The sequence below is a fragment of the Narcine bancroftii genome, chromosome 5, assembly GCF_036971445.1.
Source record: "Narcine bancroftii isolate sNarBan1 chromosome 5, sNarBan1.hap1, whole genome shotgun sequence".
Taxonomy (NCBI): Eukaryota; Metazoa; Chordata; class Chondrichthyes; order Torpediniformes; family Narcinidae; genus Narcine; species Narcine bancroftii.
In genome coordinates, this window is record NC_091473.1 from 250,880,533 (window position 1) to 250,899,327 (window position 18,795).

The 18,795-nt window shown below is 41.7% G+C and overlaps 1 protein-coding gene and 1 non-coding gene across 8 annotated transcripts in view; both read left to right on the forward strand.

The window, feature by feature from the left end:
• The window catches only part of LOC138765184 (CMRF35-like molecule 1), a 25,308-nt gene extending 6,825 nt beyond the window's left edge, over positions 1 to 18,483 (forward strand). For 3 of the 7 annotated variants that reach the window (XM_069942093.1, XM_069942097.1, XM_069942098.1), the window contains 5 exons: positions 1,426 to 1,749; positions 6,902 to 6,968; positions 9,722 to 9,819; positions 12,835 to 12,890; positions 17,865 to 18,483. In XM_069942093.1, the coding sequence (XP_069798194.1) occupies positions 1,426 to 1,749; positions 6,902 to 6,968; positions 9,722 to 9,819; positions 12,835 to 12,890; positions 17,865 to 17,990 (671 nt within the window). In that variant the 3' untranslated portion in view covers positions 17,991 to 18,483. The other 4 variants (XM_069942099.1, XM_069942100.1, XM_069942096.1 and 1 more) reach the window with 4 other exon arrangements.
• On the forward strand, positions 7,889 to 7,992 carry LOC138765607 (U6 spliceosomal RNA). Its single transcript, XR_011358597.1, has one exon. It is a non-coding gene; the product is annotated as a U6 spliceosomal RNA (small nuclear RNA).
• Positions 18,484 to 18,795: the final 312 nt, after the last annotated feature.

An 18,795-nucleotide genomic window follows, 5' to 3' on the forward strand; every position in this document is an offset into this window, starting at 1 on the left:
GTAATGATACAAATAAATTTTTCCCAAAAAAAGATTAAAGAGTGAACTCATTTGGTGCAGGCATCTACCCTCCACACAGATTGTAAGAAAACCTAAGAGCATGAAATCAAAACGAACCCATACTAAGAACGCTATTTTTATTGTGAGAGAGACTGCAGTGTAATAGGTTCAAGAGTATTCACACCAAAAAAGTCAGGAGGAGATTTTGAAGAACCTCCTGCAAATATTTGGGGAGTCCTACTACAAAGGCAGAGGCCAAACTATTTGACTAGTTCTGGCAAGAAAAGGAGAGATGAGAGTCCTGGAGTTAACGAGTTGAGATGGAAAACGTTGAAACGGTCAGGTACAGCCTTCTAGAACAGCAACGTTTTTGGCTATGTCCTCCTTAGGATTGTACTCAGGGTATAAGGGCTCCTTTCCTTGAGAAGCAGACATTTTGGTTTCTTCCATACTTTTCTCCTACCAACTGCATGAAAACATTTTTAAAAATTGATGTCAAGCGAGGTCAAAAGAAAATAAGGTGTTTGCCTAATTGTGCTGTGGCCCCAATGGGCCCAGTGGGGGTGGTAAGGCCGCCGTTGAGAATGGCTGATCTGGGACTCCCTCCCTTGAGGATCCAGCAGGGTAATTCCAACATGCTTGTGTGATCATCATTCACCAACAACATCCTCAGAATTGAGGAATCAAGATCTTCCTTTGCAGTGCCTCGTCTCCCAGTGGTAGTCATGTTGGACATGTTCAGGTAAGTAAATTGGCTAAATGACCCAGAAAGTAGGGGGATAGCAGGAGTAATGGGGTAGAAGGAGTTGATGGAAATGTGACAACATGGATAAAGAATTGATGGACAGTAGGATTTCATTGAGCAACTTAATGTCTATCCACCAAACTGAAAACAATTTTTTTTTTTTTAATTACCCTCTCTCTTTATCTGGCATCCTAAATAAAGGACATTTCATATGCATGCAATAGAGCAAATGGATTAAGTCAGTGGTTTTCAAACTTTTTCTTTCCACTCACTTCCCACTTTAAGTAATCCCTAGGCCATCGGTGCTCTGTGATTTGTAAGGGATTACTTAAAGTGGGATGTGAGTGGAAAGGGAAGGTTGAGAACCACTGCTCTAGACCCAATTGTTACTGAAATATTTGGCTTGAGAAAAATTGCCATTGGCCCATTTCCTTTGGAGTTGTGAAACCGTGCACATAACGAGTCAATGAGGGATGATTAAAACCGTAGTTTTCAAACTTTTTCTTTCCACTCACATACCACCTGAAGTAATCCTTTACTAATCACAGAGCATAGGGAACACTTAAAGTCGTAAGTGAGTGGAAAGAAAACCACTGGTTTAAGTGAATATCTCTTTAAGAAACTCCACAGGCACCATGGGCTGAATGTCCTTGTGTAGCAATGTCCCTCTGTATTTACAGCTGCGTTAAAAGGGCCAAAGCAAGTGTTTGGGACTTCAGGAGGAGCCATCACCATAATCTGTCGGTATCGTGCCTCATCTTATAAGAACTACGAAAAGTACTTATGCAAGGGGTCCGAGCGGAAATCCTGCAGTATAATTGCTCGTTCTCCAAGCCAGTGGAAGAATATTGATAATAGAGTGATAATTGTGGACAACCAAACCACTGGAGAGTTTTCCATCACCATATCTCAGCTATCCTATGCAGATTCAGGACCCTACTGGTGTGGAATTTCAACATTCGGCTACGACAGAATGTTTTCAGTGCGAGTAAACATTACCAAAGGTAAGATAAATTTCTTACTTTTCAGAAGGCAAGATGAAATTCATTCCCTCTCGATCAGCAGTTTCCATGCACTCAAAATGACAGAAGGGGCTGGTGGAATGCTCATAAAACAAGCAATATTTGGCTGGCAGATTTTTTGAAATGATCTGAAATTAGGCGGATCCATGGATCAGATGGATTCAAAGCTTTATGGGCCAAACACAGGCAGATGGGACTTCTGTGGGTGGGACATTTTGGTCAGCATGGGCAAGTTGAGCCTAAAGTCTGTTTCCACACTGTATGATCCAGTGGCTCTACACACTGATCAGATGTGTCAACAAATGCAAACCTGCTTTGAAGTACATACCTTCTACTTTACCATACCCTAAGAAAGCGAGCTGACTTTTTTAAACTGTAGATGAGCTATTTCTACTGCCAGGAGTGTATTTTGGAAAGAAAATGCACAATTTCAGTTTCGCTGTGAAAATCCGAGTTGGATTTTAGGCGGTGCTAGCTAAATGAAACTGATTAGCATTGTTAATGTTCACACAAGTTATGAGTTAAGTCTTTTTAAATTGATATTCAATTACATATAAATTTAATATCTAGCACAGGTTTCTCAAGCTCTTGAAACTAATCATTCAAATGCAGGCAAGCTGGAGCTGCCATTCATGAAGATATTTCAACCTGGACTTAGCCCATCTCTAGCACACTTTTTACTGTCAACCCAGGAAAATAAATGTGAGAGTCCACATGAACCAGGAAAGTGACCCAAGAATAGCAGAGGAGATTTGACTTGGACAAGGAGTTTGGTAGGTTGAACCAGAGCAGGCTTTCCACAGTAGAGCTCTGAAGAGTGTTGCAGAACAAGAGGCTTGGAGGTACAGAGGTGCATGAAAGTAGTGGCACAGGTAGGGAGGGTAGTGAATAATTTGTTTGGCACACTTGCCTTCATCAGTCAGGGCACTGAATAAAGGAGTAGGAACATCATATTATTACAATGGTGAGACCACACTATGCACAGTTCTGGTCACCCATTCAGCTGGAAAGGGTGCAGAAAAAAATTAATGAGAGCATTTCTGATATATTGAGAGAATACATGCATGACATCACATACAACCCTGAGATTCCTTATCCTGTGGGTAAGGCAGAATTGCCACCTTTTGGTAGTGCAAAAAAAAACTTCATGAAGAACACATGTAAACAAATAAAGAACATTTAAGAAGAATTTGGACAGGTACATGGATGGGAAAGGTATGTAGGGCTATGGACTGGGTGTAGGTCAGTGGGACTAGGCAAAAAAATAATAATTTGGCACAGACTAGAAGGGCTGAAGAGGCTTGTTTCTGTGCTGTAATGATATATGGTTCTAACTGTAAACAGATAGCAAATGCAAACTGACAGTGGAATACAGAGAGAATTAAAAAGTATCAATAAAGTGCACAAGTAAGAGACCTTAAATGAGTCCCTGAATGAATTTGTTGTTAAGGTGTCTGATGGTGGAGGGGAAGCAGCTGTTCCTGAACTTGTCGGTACAAATTTTGAGGGACCCACACCTCTTTCCTGATGGCAGGAACAAGACAGAGCATTTGCTGGGTGGTGTGGATCCGTGACAATTGCTGCTGCGCTCCAATGGCAGCGTTCCCCGTAGATGTTCTCAATAGTGGGAAGGTTTTGCCTGTGATGTCCTGGGCTGTGTCCACTACCTTTTGGTGGGTTTTAAACTCAGGGGTATTGTTGTTCCTATACCAGACCATGATGTAGCCGGTCAGCACACTTTCTACCACACATTTGTAGAAATTTGCCTGTGTTTCTGGTTTAATATCAAACCTCCGCAAACTCCTGAAGAAGTAGAGGCGCTGACATGCCTTCTTCATGATGTCATTAGTGTGTTGGGTCCAGGAAAGATCCTCCAAGAGATTGACTCCCAAGAACTTAAGTTTGCTCCCCCTCTCCATCTCTAATCCCCCAATAATCACTGGATCGTACACCTCTTGTTTTCCCTTCCTGAAGTCAACAATCAGCTCCTTGGTCTTGGTAACTACTGAGTGCAAGATTGTTGTTGGAGCACCATTCAGCCCAATTCTCCTTCCAGTTTGCTAACTTTATACAACTCACTACCATGGTATCGTCAACAAATTTGTAGATGGTGTTATTATCATGCCACACAGTCGTAGGTGTAAAGTGAGTAGAGCAGGAGGCTAAGAATGTAGTCCTATGATGCTCTGGTACTGATGGAGATTGTGGAGGAGATGTTCTTGCCAATCTTCACTGATTATTGTTTGGAGGTGAGAAAATCCATGATCCAATTACACAGTGGAGTGTTAATTCCCAGGTCTTGGAGTTTGCTGATTAGTTTTGAGGGGATGATGGGGTTAAATGGCGAACTGTAGTCAATAAAATGTATCCTGATGTGTGCATCTTTGCTGTCCAGATGTTCTAGGGCTTCAGGTGAAGCCATGAAATGGCATCCACCATACACCTGTTGCTACGATAGGCGAACTGGAATGTATCCATGTCGCCACTCAGACAGGGGTTGATCTGCTTCAACCTTTCAAAACACTTTATCACTGTTGACATAAGTGCTACTCATCAATAGTCATTAAGGCAGGTTACTACATTCTTCCTGGGCACCCATTTGAAACAAGTGGTTATAACGATATCCATGAATACATCGGTAAGTTGGTCAGATCATATTTTTAACACTCAGCCAGGTCCCATCCATACTCCTGCCAGGAATGTTAGGCTAGAATTATAAACAGAGGCTGGAAAGGCTGGGACATTTCTCCTTGAAGGGTAGGAAGCTGAGTGGAAATCTGTACAGAAGTTCATAAAATCACGAGGGGCACAGATAAATAAAATATCATGATCTTTTTCCGCAGTAGCAGAATCTAAAACGAGAGATCTATTGTTCCTTTTCCCATGGCTATGCCAATGTTCTATCTCCCCTTCATTTCAGCCGATGCCACAATAGATTCTTGAGATTTTCCAGTTCTTGCCCTTCAACTCCCTGCTTCTCTTTAAATTCCACTCCCCAGGTTCAATCACACCTGTAATGAATTAATTGCAAAGGCTGACCCTCAAAATTTGAGCACAGCCAATATTGTTGTCAGAACACAAGAAGAAGGAGCTGGTAGTCGGCTATCTGGCCCATTGAGCCTGCTCTGCCATTCAATGAGGTCAGGACTCAGCTCCTTAACTCTTCATTCCCCTGCTCTTCAAAAATCCATCTATCGGTGTCTTAAATGCATTAATTGAGGTACCCACCACTGTTTCCTTAAGCAGAGAATTTCAATGCATTCAGTTCACAGATTGACCGCTCTCTGGGAGAAGCTGCTTCTCTTCATCTCTGTCTTAAATTTATTCCTCTGAATCTTGACCTTTGTCCCCATGTGCTTGTCTTGCCTGCCAATAGAAACATTCCTGTATTATCTATTCCTTTCATAATTTTATATTTCTATACAAGATCCCCCTCATCCTTGTAAACTCCAAAGTTCCAGTCGACTTAATCTCTCCTCATAAGAGAACCCTCTCATCTCTGGAATCAGAGATGTGTTAGAGCTCTGGGAGCATCTCCACATCCTGTCCTCAGGATCACTGAACTCCAGTTCGGTGAGGTTTAGGGTGGATGATGTCCCCAATGGGAGATCCACTGATTCTGCCAAGCTGGGCAGAAGGTGCTTGACTGGGGTAATAGATGGACAGCTTGTGCGCTGTTGCACACCTCTTCATGTTACCCTTCGATCTCCTCTCAGTAAAGGGACCTCAGATTCTTAGTACCATCTCGAATGCGCCTCATCCATTTTGAACAGTTATGGGTCAGAGATATCCTCAAGGCAGTGGGAAAGGTGTGCTTCTTCCTCTGTCCACCTGTAACCTCCTGCTGTGATGGCAATGTTCATTATTCCAGTGGTCAATGTACCAGTCATCTTTCTGGCTGAAGCTCGAGAAAAGTCATAGAGACTTAAAGTTTGACAACACAGAAATATGCCCTTGGGCTCAACTTGTCCATGCTCACCAAGTTGTCTAGCAAAGTTCGTCCCATTTGCTTGCGTTCAGCCCATAACCCTCTAAAGCAGCCATTCTCAACAGGGTGGGCGCAATATCCCAGGGGCCAGAGCACATTTAAGGGAGACTGCAGAATGAAATCCTAAAATGATTCTTAGGTTTTATAAAGCAGTCAGCAGGAGAGAGGTACAGAAGAAACCAACTAAACTTGACTGCTTCTCAGGGAAGGGGACCCATAAACTTTGAGCAGAGTCCTAAGGGGCCCATAGTGGAAAGCAGGTTGAGAATGGCTGCTTGGAACCTTCCACTACATGCATTTGGGAATTTTAAAGCCCTTCATTCAATGCTGAAAGTGATTTAAGAGTCAGTAATTTTGGGGTGTGGCCTGATGCCACCTGTAGACATTCCTAGCTAGGAGAGCAGACCTTCCAGAAGGTTGTAACTGAACCAAATACACTGCCTTCAAGTTATTTTCCATGTCAGAATTATTAAATGGTTGCTATTTTGTCTCTTGAACTTTCATCTCTGGGTCATTAGACAAACAATTTGAATTATTGGTTGAGTGAAATGATTACTTTGTCAATGTACCACCAAACGTTAGTCCAATCTATATCACCTGGAACTGACCTCATGGCTTCTCTCACTTTATCAAAGGAAGGACATTTATCAGACAGACCACACCACAATACCCACCACATGCTCTGTTCTCGCTGCTGCCATCAGGAAAGAGGTGTAGGTGCCACAAGACTCACACCACCAGGTTCAGGAACAGCTGCTTCCCCTCCACCCTCAGACTCCTCAAAGACAAACTCAATCATTTAAGGACTCTTCTACTTTATTGATTTTTTTTTAAATCGTCCCTGTATTGTAGTTTGTTTACATTTTGTTATCTGTTTACAGTTCTTTGATTGTTTGCATGTTTACGCTGGGTACAGTTTATTATTTGCACCACCAATAAGTTGTAATTCTGCCATCCCCGCACGAAAAAGGAATCTCAGAGTTGGATGTGATGTCATGTATGTACTCTGATAATAAATCTGAAAGCTGTACAGGGTCTTGCTCATTGATTTTTCCAAAGGGAATAAAGTTTTATTACTGTGAACCAAATGCTGGATATAAACTTGCATAACCTGCAAAATACTTCCCTCCTATTGTTTTATTTCAGCTTCAACAACGCCATCCCCAACATCTCCACATGAACTTTGGGAAACTGTTGAGCAGACAAATGAAAGGTAGGATGGATAAATAAATAGAACCGACAGTGGATGCACAAATACAATCGAAAATGCAACAGTTACAAGGTTTATTTGACCCAAAGAGCTTTGCACTGAACTTTCAGCAATAGTAAAAACACCACAGCCATCCAATCTACACCCCATCTTGAATTCATCAACCACGGCTCCAATCATGGCAAACGCCTATTTCCAAAAAGGTTTAGAGGTCAGATTTTTACTATGAAATGGCCAGAAGATTATATTTATTTTGTTCGTTCTTTTTCATGCCAATCCTAAATCACCCCTGAATTCAATGGACTTTTACAAGTCAATCACATTCAGGTTTCGGAGGTGACATATTGGCCAGACTCGGCAAGGGTAAACTTGAACTAGTTCCCTTCTCCCTGGGGTTTTCATGATCTGGTTGCTTGGGTTCTGCGGCTGAGACTAAGATACATTAAAATATATTTACTTTAACTTTTCCAGCTGCCACAGTCTAATTTGAAGATGATCCTGGGGTCGATGGTTTCATCCCTGGACACCTCCTTCAGTGATATGACCACACATTTGTCATTGTCAGTTTCCTGTTCACTTAAAGGAATTCTTGTGATACAGTAAAACTCCTGGCATCCGACACTTATGGGGATTGCAGTTAATCTTGGTAGGATGTACAAAAAATGTCAACGTGCTAATATGCCTCAGATTTTTTTTTTAATTTGGCTGTTGCTCGTGAAGAAGTTCCTGGGCATTAAGGAGGCGAATATTGTTCAGGATTTCCTCTCTTCACCAACTTCCTCAACTTGTTCCTGTTGAGGCTTTAAAAGGCACAGGTGGGACCTCACTTAGAATATGATATTGAGGCTATAAAAGGCACAGGTGGGACCTCACTTGGAGTATGGCGAGCAGTTTTGGGCCCCTCGTTAAAGAAAGGACGTGTGGTACTCACTTTGCCAGCATATATACTAAAATTGGAATGATACAGAGAAGATTAGTATGGCCCCTATGTGTTATCACTGTAGGACTCAAGTTGGTACTTTTTTTCATTCTGTCTGATTGTGGACAAGGTTAGGTCTTTTTGGATACAAATTAATGTTTTTGGATGATTTATTTGAGATTATTATTGGATCCAATGTTTTTTTTAATGGGGAATATTATAACTTTGACAAGAGATTTAAAAATGGATAAATTTCAATGTGAATTTACTCGTTTAGCTTTAGCAGTAGCGAGGAAATGTATCACGATTACATGGAAGAATGATAAGATTTGAATATGAATTGTTGGCATAATGAACTGAAAGCTTGTGTTTGTTTGGAAAATAACATATAATTTATGTAATAATTATTTTTTATGTGAAGATGTGGGTCTCCAAATTTGAAATGTATGGATTTGGAGGTACATTAGTTATTATTTTTGGTGTTTTGGTTTTTTTTTAATTTGTAATGGTCTGGCACATTCTGCAGCAATGAATAAGTATCTGACATACGCTTTTTATCCCTGTAAGAGGGTTTTTTTATATATAAGGGGGTAAGTGGAGGGGGGATATATAGGGTTTTTTTCTTTTTAGGGGTTGGGTTTGTATTTTTTTGTGTGTTTTTAATCATGTATTTTATATACTCATAAATAAAGTTTATACAAAAAAAAGATGTGTTGACGTTAGAGAGGAATCAGTGGAGGTTCTTAAGGATGATTCTGGGAACTCATGGCCTGCACTAATTGGAATTTAGGAGAATGAGGGGTGACGTTATTAAAACACCTCAAATCTTGAAAGGCATGGACAAAGTAGATGAGGAAAGGATGTTTCCCATGATGGGAGAGTCTAGACCAGTGGTTCTCAATCCTTTTCTTTCCACTCACATACCACCTTGAGTAATCCCTATGCCATAGATGCTCTGTGATCAGTAATGGGTTACTTCAGGTGGTATGTGAGTGGATAGAAAAAGTTTGAAAACCACTGTTTTAATCGTCTCTAATTAACTCGTTATGTGCACCATTTCACAACTCCAAAGGAAATGGACCAATGACGATTTTTCTCAAGCAAATTATTTCAGTAACAATTGGGTCAAGATCAGTGATTCTCAACCTTCTCTTCCCACCCTAAGCAATCCCTTACTAATCACAGAGCACCAATGGGATTACTTAAAGTGGGATGTGAGTGGAAAGAAAAAGGTTGAGAACCATTGGTCTAGGCCAAGGGAGCACACTTCAGGACTGAACAGAGATGTGGAGAAATTTCTTCAGTCAGATGGATCTCTTGAATTTGTTGCCACAGGCGGTTGTGGTGGCCAGGTCATTGGGTGTATTTAAGGCAGAGATTGATAGGTTCTTGAGTAGCTAGAACATAAAAGATTATTGTGAGAAGGCCGGGCAATGGGGCTGAGTGGGGAAATGGATCAACTCATAATTGAATGTGGGACAGACTTGATGGGCTGAATAGCCTATTTCTGCTCCTGTCTTATAGAAAAACTGAGTGTGGTGAATGACTGCCAAGCTGCCTGTCTCCCCTCTGGCGAGCCTTGCTGTACTAACATTGGCTGTGCATTTTCTCTACTGTTAAGGACACTCCCCTTGGATATAACTGTATATGCATCTATTGTCTTTCATTATTGTACCATGAGTTTCTGCTAATAAAAGCCATGATTATCGTTTGACAACATCATCTTTGTCTACTTCATCAACTGGCACTTTACTGAGAAATGTAAGAAGCACAACTGAGTTAATTGGAATGTGAAAATGACCTGTGGAAAAATAAACTCTGTTCTTTTCTGCTCCAGTAGTATCACAAATTTGATCATTCTTCTGGGAAGCATATTTGGAGTATTGATTATCGCCGCAATTTTTATCGCAAGATGTAGAAGATATTCAGCAGATGGTAAGTCACACGATTTTAAAATGTCCAATTGCAATTTGAAGAACAAACTTACTTTCAGTGATTGAGCTCAAGAGGGGAGCTTTGTATTCTCCTGGAGATGTTCTACCTCCTTGATCTGTAACTTGGAGCCAATATGAGAGCAACTCCAGCAATTTCTGAGCCTAATTTCTGGTAAATTTGAGTCAGACAATTCAGTGTTGTATTTCATTCAAAAATATATAACTAAAATCTAATCCTCATTGTTGAGATCATGCACTGTGTCACGTTCAGAAAACTCCTCTCCATGTTAACTTATAACCTAGGTTTCAGAGGGCCAATTTGATTGACTGCACTCTACATTGCCAAGTAACAGAGCCACTCAATCGCATCCCCTGCAACCCCCCTCGGCAGCCCCTATGTTTCCCGCCCCTTCTCTCCACAAGGAGACAAGGCTAACGACTTGCAGAAATGGAGAACGTTTCCACTTACAATTGGAATCTGTGGTATTCTCTTCCCAAGGACGCATTGAAGATGATGTTCGATAGCAGCTAGGATCTCAATGAACGGTGGAGCAGGCTTGATGGGCTGGTTGGCCGACTGCTGGTCCTATTCTTAGCATAATGGTTAGCACAAAGTTATTACAGCACCAGCAATACAGGTTCAAATCCACAGCTGGCTGTAAGGAATTTGTACCTTCTCCACACGACCCACATGGGTTTTCTCCAGGTGCTCTGGTTTCCTCCCACCCTTCATTGTTGGTAGGTTCATTGGGTGCTATCAGGCGGCACAGGTTTCATGGGCCAGATGGCCCCTGTATCATCCTTGTTCATTAATTTTTTTTTAAATTAAATTCCAAAAAAGCAGCAAGGCAGTAAAAAAGGACAAACGATCACCAGCCACTGCCAAACTCACAGGACCCATTTGAGTTAACATTGAAAACTGGGCCTCGGTTAATGGCAAGTGAGCCTCTCCATGAAGTGTCATATTGATGAAGGGTTTCGACCTGAACCTTCAATAATTCCCCCCACTGATGCTGCTCAACCTGCTGACATCCTTTAGCAGAGTTTTTTGGCACTTGTTCCCAGCGCCTGCCGTCTATTAGGCCTCCCTGAACTGCCACACAGGTCGGGTAGGGCGCTGAAGCAATGTTTTACTTCACCAGTGGATAATCTTCATGACTGAGAAAATTAATCTTAATGTAACCACCTTCTCAATGATCTTTTTGCATCCATCTGGGTTTTAGATTTAACCTTTTTGTTGGAACAATACAATACAGGCTCTTCGGCTCACTATGTTGTACTGATCTACGTGAGCCTTCTCTATACATTTATTGTGCATTGAGAAATATTGGAATTGTCAAAAATTATAAACTGTAAATTATACCATGACTTTAATTGAAAGAGGTGATAAATTGTTGGGCGAGGGGTTGGATCTGAGAATGTAGTCCCTTTGAGCTGTTGTAAAGATAGGAAACATGACAACAAATAGATGCACCAATGCTCAGATCAGCTGTGTCTTCAATGTTGATTGAGGGATTCATGTCATTCAAATGATAAGGTAAAAAGTGCCACAAAACCTTTCGCCAGCGTCAGCGCCAAAGGGGTCATTCACAGGCATCACCCCCCCCCCCCCCAACCGAGGTCTTGTACCCGCCCCCAACCACACACTTAGCACAAAACATTTTTCATTGAAATATACTGTTCCCTAAATGAATTTGAAAGAAATACAAACAGAAATAGGAATGGGAAAATACTTACGCTCATGACGACAGATGGGAAGTTGTGTTGTAATGTGCAAATTAGGTCTTTATTCCTTGGAGCGTAGAAGGTTGAGAGGGGATTTGTTAGAGGTATTTAAGATTATGAGGGGGATAGATAGAATTGATGTGGAGAGGCTTTTTCCCTTGAGGGTAGGAGAGATTGAAACAAGAGGTCATGAGTTAAGAGTTAAGGAGCAAAAGTTGAGAAGTAGCATGAGGGGGATTTTCTTCACTCAGAGAGTGGTGGGTGTGTGGAACGAGCTTCCGGGAGAAGTTGTGGCAGCAGTGTCAATTTTGTCATTTAAGGAAAAATTCGATAGGTCTATGGATGGAAGGGGAATGGAGGGTTATGGACAGGGTGCAGGTAGATGGGACTAGAGGAGAAGAGGAGAGGATTTAGTTTGGAGTGGACTAGAAGGGCCAAAATGGCCTGTTTCCGAGCTGTAATTGTTATATTGTTATAAACAGTGACCGAGAAGTATAGAAGAAACCAACTAAACGATATCTTCACAGGGAAGTGGCTCATAAACTTGGAACAGAGTCCTGGGGTGGGGGGGGGGGGGGGAGGGGGAGGGGGGGCTGAAAAAAAAAGGTTGAGAATATCAGCTCTAGAACTAAACAATGAATGAAAAGGTGTCCTGAGACTACAGATGCAAATAGAGCCATGGAAAAATATACAACGCAGCAGGCATGAGAATGCAAAATGGCAATGCAGCCCTTTTCCCCAAGCAGATCAGAGCGGGTCCTGTGAATGTGCAATTTATTCAAGTCACTCCTTCACCAGCACAGATTATGGCTCTGTAATTCATTTACTAAGTTATTAACCCAGTCCTAGGAGTTCAAACACACTTAGTGGGTATAGGAAACATAGAAACATAGAAACATAGAAGATAGGAGCAGGAGTAGGTCATTCGGCCCTTCGAGCCTGCTCCGCCATTCAACGAGATCATGGCTGATCTTAAAGTTCAGTGCCCCGTCCCCGCCTTCTCTCCATAACCTTTAAGTTCAATATAGATTATTTTCAGAACTAGCTGAGTTTGAAAACTTTTGAGTCCCACTGTGGAATATTCTGTAAGCTTGTAACTATTTGTAAAGAAGAATCTTTTGACATGGAAATTATTCTTTTTGCCTGTTTTGAAGTAATTTGCTTCTCTTTTTGAAGATTTATCTTTTCCAAATATGAAAACACACTGTCAAATAATGTTCTTTAAAAGATATATGCAATGATTTCACAGTTTAATTTTTTGTCATATCTCTGCAATCTATTTTTGTATCAGTAGAGAAAGGATTCAGATACATAGATAAAGACTCCAATCCGGTCTACAATTCTGTGGTAAGGAATTCATATCTGATAGCTGCCAAATTATTTATCTGGTGTTTAGAAATAAAATAAGTCAAATATTCCCATGCTTACATTAAAAATGTTACAAATTGAACAAAAAAAACTGCACATGAATCAAAGTGAAAGAGAACTTTTTTATGTGAAAATGCTGGAAAAACTTAGCATGACACAGGAAGAGAAAAAATGGAATGTTTCAGAGAGAGAGAGAGAGAGAGAGAGAGAGAGAGAGAGAGGCCTTCATCAGAAGTGGGAAAGAGAGAAAAGACGTTTGCCTAAGTGAGAGGAAATGTGGGGATAGTGGAAATGTTTATAGAGGGGTGAAATCATGTCATTTAATGGAAGGTGAAGCTCCCTTGTGCAAAGTCATCTAGGTGACTGGGTAAAGATTTGGCAGACTTGGGATGTGCTGAGCAGGCCAGAATATACAAATGAAAAACAAAAAGAATGAAGGCAGGAACCACAAGCAGGATTGGATGGCACAATAAGCACAGGGAGGCATGGTCAGAGTGGCGGTTAGCACGATGCAATTATAGTGCCAGAGAACCAGGTTCGAATCCGGCACCGTCTGTAAGGAGTTTGTATGTTCTCCCTGTGTTTGCGTGGGTTTTCCTCCGGGCGTTCTAGTTTCCTCCCACCCTTCAAAATGTACGGGGGTTGTAGGTTGATTGGGGTATTTGGGCAACACGGGCTGGAAGGGCCTGTTACTTATGCTGTATGTCTAAATTTTTTTAAATTAAATTTAAAATATTTAAAAAATTAAATGTAAAAAAGACTTCTAACAAAAACAGAAAGAGCAAGTTGTCTCAAATTAAGAGACTTTGAGTTGCAGTGGAAGACGAGGTATTATTTGCAAAGCTGACATTGGGCCTTGTTGTAAAATATAGGAGGCCACAGGCAAAAGGGTCAGAGATGGAGAGGGATGGGGAATTAAAGTGGCAAGCTGTCCTAAATTCAGCATTACTCCTGTGGACTGGATGCAGGTGTTCCACAAGCACTATCTACATGTGGTTTCTGCAGTATAAAGGAGGCCACATTGTGCTCATACTGCAGCATATGGTGTTGGAAACAGTGGAAGTGAATTGCAGCATTAATTGGGTGGACGGTTTGGGTTCTTGGATGATCAGAAGGGAAGAGATGAAAGGACAGGTTCTGCACCTGCAAAAGGGAAGTGCCATCTGTTGGGGAGTTGCAATTGGGGGTCAGAAGAGCGGAATAGGGAGTTGCAAATGCAGTGACCTCTTTGAAATGCTGAATGGGGAGGAAGGGGGATACGTGATGGTGAAATCTGGTTGGGGCTGACAGAATTTGCTCAAGATGATCGTGGGATGGAAGGTGAAAGTCAGGAGAACTTAATTTTAATTTGGAGATACAATACAGGAACACACCCCTTCATCCCATGAGCCAATTGCACTCATGTGAATAATGAACCTATTAATCTGTAGGTCTTTGGACTGTGGGAGGAATCCAGAGCACCTGGGGGAAAACTCCCTTGCACAAAAACTCCTGACAGAGGGTCACTGGTGCATTGTGCATTGTGCATTGTGCTAACCGTGCCGCTCAAATCTGTTCTTGTTCTGTCCAGGAGGAGAGCGGGTGGCAAAAGAGGTGCAGAAAATAGGCAAGGTACAACCTGGGGCTCAGTCCACTGCGGTAGAGGCAAAGTCATAGTTCAGGAAGAAGGAAGACATTTCACAGGCACCTGTGTAGAATGACTCACCATTGCCACAGAGGTGACAGAAACCAAGGAAGTCCAAAGCTTGGGAATGATCCTTGCACTAGATTGTGAGGAAGTATAATTCAGGTAATTGTCATTGTCTGTGAGCTGGTAGTCAATGTTCATGGCTCACCTACCCCCGAGAAAGAGGTGGAAAGATCTCCAGAAAGGGAAAGGGAGAGGTGGACTATGGGAAAGTGAGAGTAGGTTGGAAATTGACTGCAAAAATGCTGAGATTCTCAAGCTCACCTCCAGTTTAAGCCTTGGGGAAGTGAGGCCTGGGTGGAACTGAAACAAAGACTGCTCCACATATCCCACAAACAGACGGATGCAGCTCAGGGGCCATTCGTGTGTCCAGTACAGATGTGATGGGTCAAATGTCCTCCTTCAGCATCCTATCAATGACTCCATGCAGAGTAATTGGATAAACCTTGGGTGAAAAGTTATCCTTCCCCTTTCACTGAGTGAGTACCTGCAATTGAGAACAATCTTTGTGGTAAAATCTCCAAGCCAATAACACAATTAACCCAGTCACAGTTCAATCTACTTTATAAACCTCTTCAAGGTTAAAAAAAATCATTCAAATTCAAAACTCAATACAAGTAGCGACATGTTGGATGAAGAGTCTTCAATGAGTATTATAAGCCCTCTAGAAACTCAGTGAAAACTAAGGCTTCATTAGGGAGCTGAAAGTATCCTCTACACCCTCGGGATGGGAAGGATTTCCAGGCTCTCACAACACCCAAAAGCTCATGAAGAAACATGTTAAAGCTGAGGTTGTAAAGTTCAAGGCCATCAGAGCACCCAACTCTAGTCTGTCCCATTCCTCAGTACCATATCAGAAACCCAATGCCCAGTTTTTGGCAGATGTCCCTCCAACCCTTCCATCACGGACCACCCCTCGATGTTCACCTTTGATTGCATTTCCTTACACCATAGATGGACACCATTTTAGTTCATTAAGGCCCATGCTGGCTCACAAAGAAATCCCGTCCCACCACTAATTCTACCTCCCACACATTCCTACTGACTCTCTAGATTCCACCACATTAAGAGTCAAATTGAAGAAGCCAATAGACCTACGAACTATTGATTGAACCTGGGTCACTGGAACAATGGGGACCCAGCTCTATCCATTGCACCATTGTAAGGCCATCTCAGGAAATAAAAATACGGTCTTGAGAACTCCCCACAGAGCGAGAGGAGATTGGGAGACTCTCCTCTTTCATTGTGCTCCAACTTAGGTTGCATTGGAATGATAGGTCAAGAGAACAAGCCAAAATACAACAGATGCTGGAAACCTTCATCGGGTCAGGCCGCATTTTAGGAGAGAGAAAAATAGATGAGCATATCACTTTAACAGTTTTGTTGCAGCTGCCTTTTGTATGCAGGGTGGAAAAGGAGTTATAAATCTAAATGTAAAACACGAAAGTTTGCAGACACCAAGGCTGAAGTAAAAACACAGTGCTAGAGAAACTCAGCAGATATAATAGCCTTGATGAAGGGCTCAAGTCTGAAATGTTGGTTATGTATCTTTATCTTTGCTATATAAAGTGCCCCATTTGATCAGCTGAGTTTCTCCAGCGTTATGTTTTTATTACAAATCTAAATGATTCATTAAGCTCACTAATATTAAATGTATACGATGGAGGGGCGAGAACAGCGAACACCAGAGGACATCTGCATAAGGGAGGGGAGGAAAGTTTGGGGAGGCCACAGGGGTGTGTATTTTTTTTCCAGAGAGTGTAATTGGTGCTTGGAATACCTTGCCAAGGGTGGTGGTGGTGGAGGCTGGTACAATGGGGAGATTTATTTTGCTGAGTAGGCTTCCACATCATGGGCCAAAGGCCCTGTACTCTGCTGTCATGTCCTATGTTCAGTTCTAGTGGCTTGAACAGATTTGACCGGCCAAATGGCCTACTTCTTCACTGATATCTTATGGGCTAAATCCCCACAGCATTTGGAATTTGTGGAATTAAATTAAAATTTCCTTTGGAATTTAAATTCAGTTACTCATTGAAAATTGATTTTAAAAGTTTGTCCTTTTTTTGTGATTTTAAACAGTAACCGGTTCACTTATGTGCAGCCAGACTGAGACTGCCCACAAATTGGCGGAACATCTCGTATTCCATCTGGATGGCATTAACATCGACTTCTCTGGTTTCTATCAGATCCCCCCACCCCACCCCCCTCACCATCTATCCTTATGTCTAAGTTCTGTCTCCTTTCCCCCCTGGAGCCATAAAGAACCCCCCTTCCCCAATCAATTCTCACCTTTCCTCTCTCTCCTCCATGTCCACTCAACACCTTTTGCCTGTTGGCCTGTACTCCTCCGCCCTGCCCTTTCTTTCCTTCTCTCCCCCTAACCCACCTTTAAATTCAGATGCCTGTCTGTTTTTTACTCATACCTTGATGAAGGACTCAGCCTCGAAACATCAGTTCTATGTCTTTACCAGACCGGCTGCAAGTCTGGCTGAGTTCCTTCATCAGTTCTGTGCTTTAACTCCCACCATGGTGTCTGCAGACCTTTGGGTTTCACTTCATTAAGTTATTGGAAGTAATCCAGCTGAGGTTCATTGAGTCCAGCTGGGAGTCGAGGGAAATTGGGATTGGATGGAGTTGGCAAATAGGACTGGCAGAGTGGCAGATCAGGCTGAAAGAGCCAAATGGTTTCTTCTACTTCAATTTGATGCTTTTGTGATTAGTATGGTTCCATTCGAACATGCCAGGGGGCAATCTCCATATATTTAGTCTACAACAACAGTACAATTTCGATAAAGTCCTCTGAACAAAATGAAACTTTGTACAACTTTATCTTAATTTTTTTAAATTTAGACATACAACATGATAATAGGTCATTACACCCCACACGTGTGCTGCTCAAGTTACAGTCAAATAACCTACAACCCCGGTACATTTTGAACAGTATGAGGATACCGGAGTCCCCAGGAAAAACACACACAGACTTGGGGAGAATGTACAAACTCCTTACAGACAGCATGGGATTTGAACCCTGGTCCCAATCGCTGCCGCTGTAAAGGCGTTGCACTAAATGCAATGCTAACTGTGTCGCCCTTGCCTGTCCTTCATCCAATTTATTCTATTTTACAAATGACATGGCAAGAACTAAGACCAACCAAATTATTGAGTATTGCAATTAAATCCATTATTAATAAGGTTTAAAGTTTCTTCAACTTGAGATCAACTGTTGCAGTATTGTTTAACCATGAATTATCCATTTCTTTGTGAAGAATTCTAGAGATGATAGAGAAGGTATCATGTGTGACACAGCAACAAACAAATCCAGCACTCCAACACATGAAGACCATTGCTATATTTGCGAGACGTCTGCCCATGAGCAGAAGGAGATCCCCTAGCCACATTGCTGCCCACGTTTCAGACATTTGGTTTTCAATCATTATGCTTCTGTAATTGATATTTCAGACTTGTACGTTAATGTTATTGGGACAAATTCCTTCATCTTTTTCGCTTCCACGGCCCAGTATTGAACTATTGTGACCAGACAAATTATCCACGTTGTTGTACCACAGTGTAATGTCTACCTTTTCAGCAGAAGGGGTAACCTGCTGAACTAAAAATATGAGACGCAGCAAACAGGTCAGTCACGTGTGGATTCACCACCTGACACCGCCAATAATCATTTTGGTTTGACAAGGGAAATCCACTCAAAGATCTTGATGAAGTGCAATGTCTTTCTAAAACAATTACAACATAAGCTTTTGCAAGACCCATCATTTGATTAAATAATTACTGTTCCCACATCCAATGACAAGAACAACTGAAGTTAACAAATTAAATATTTTTGTTAATAAACTGTCTTTTAAACAAAATAAATACTGATATTTGGCAGCTTCTTTCTGTTGACATTTGATTATACAAAGATGGTACAATCTTTGGGATGATGTGTCAGGTGATGTGCGTTCAGCAGACTGATGCCAATCAATCTAGGTACAGGTCTCAGTGGTTCTCAACCATTTTCTTTCCACTCACATCCCACTTTAAGTAATCCCAATGCCATTGGTGCTCTGTGATTAGTAAGGGATTGCTTAAGATGATCTGCGGGTGGGAAGGGAAGGTTGAGAAACACTGCTCTAGACCCAATTGCTACTGAAATATTCTACTTGAGAAAAATTGTCATTGGCTCCATTAGCTTTGGAGTTA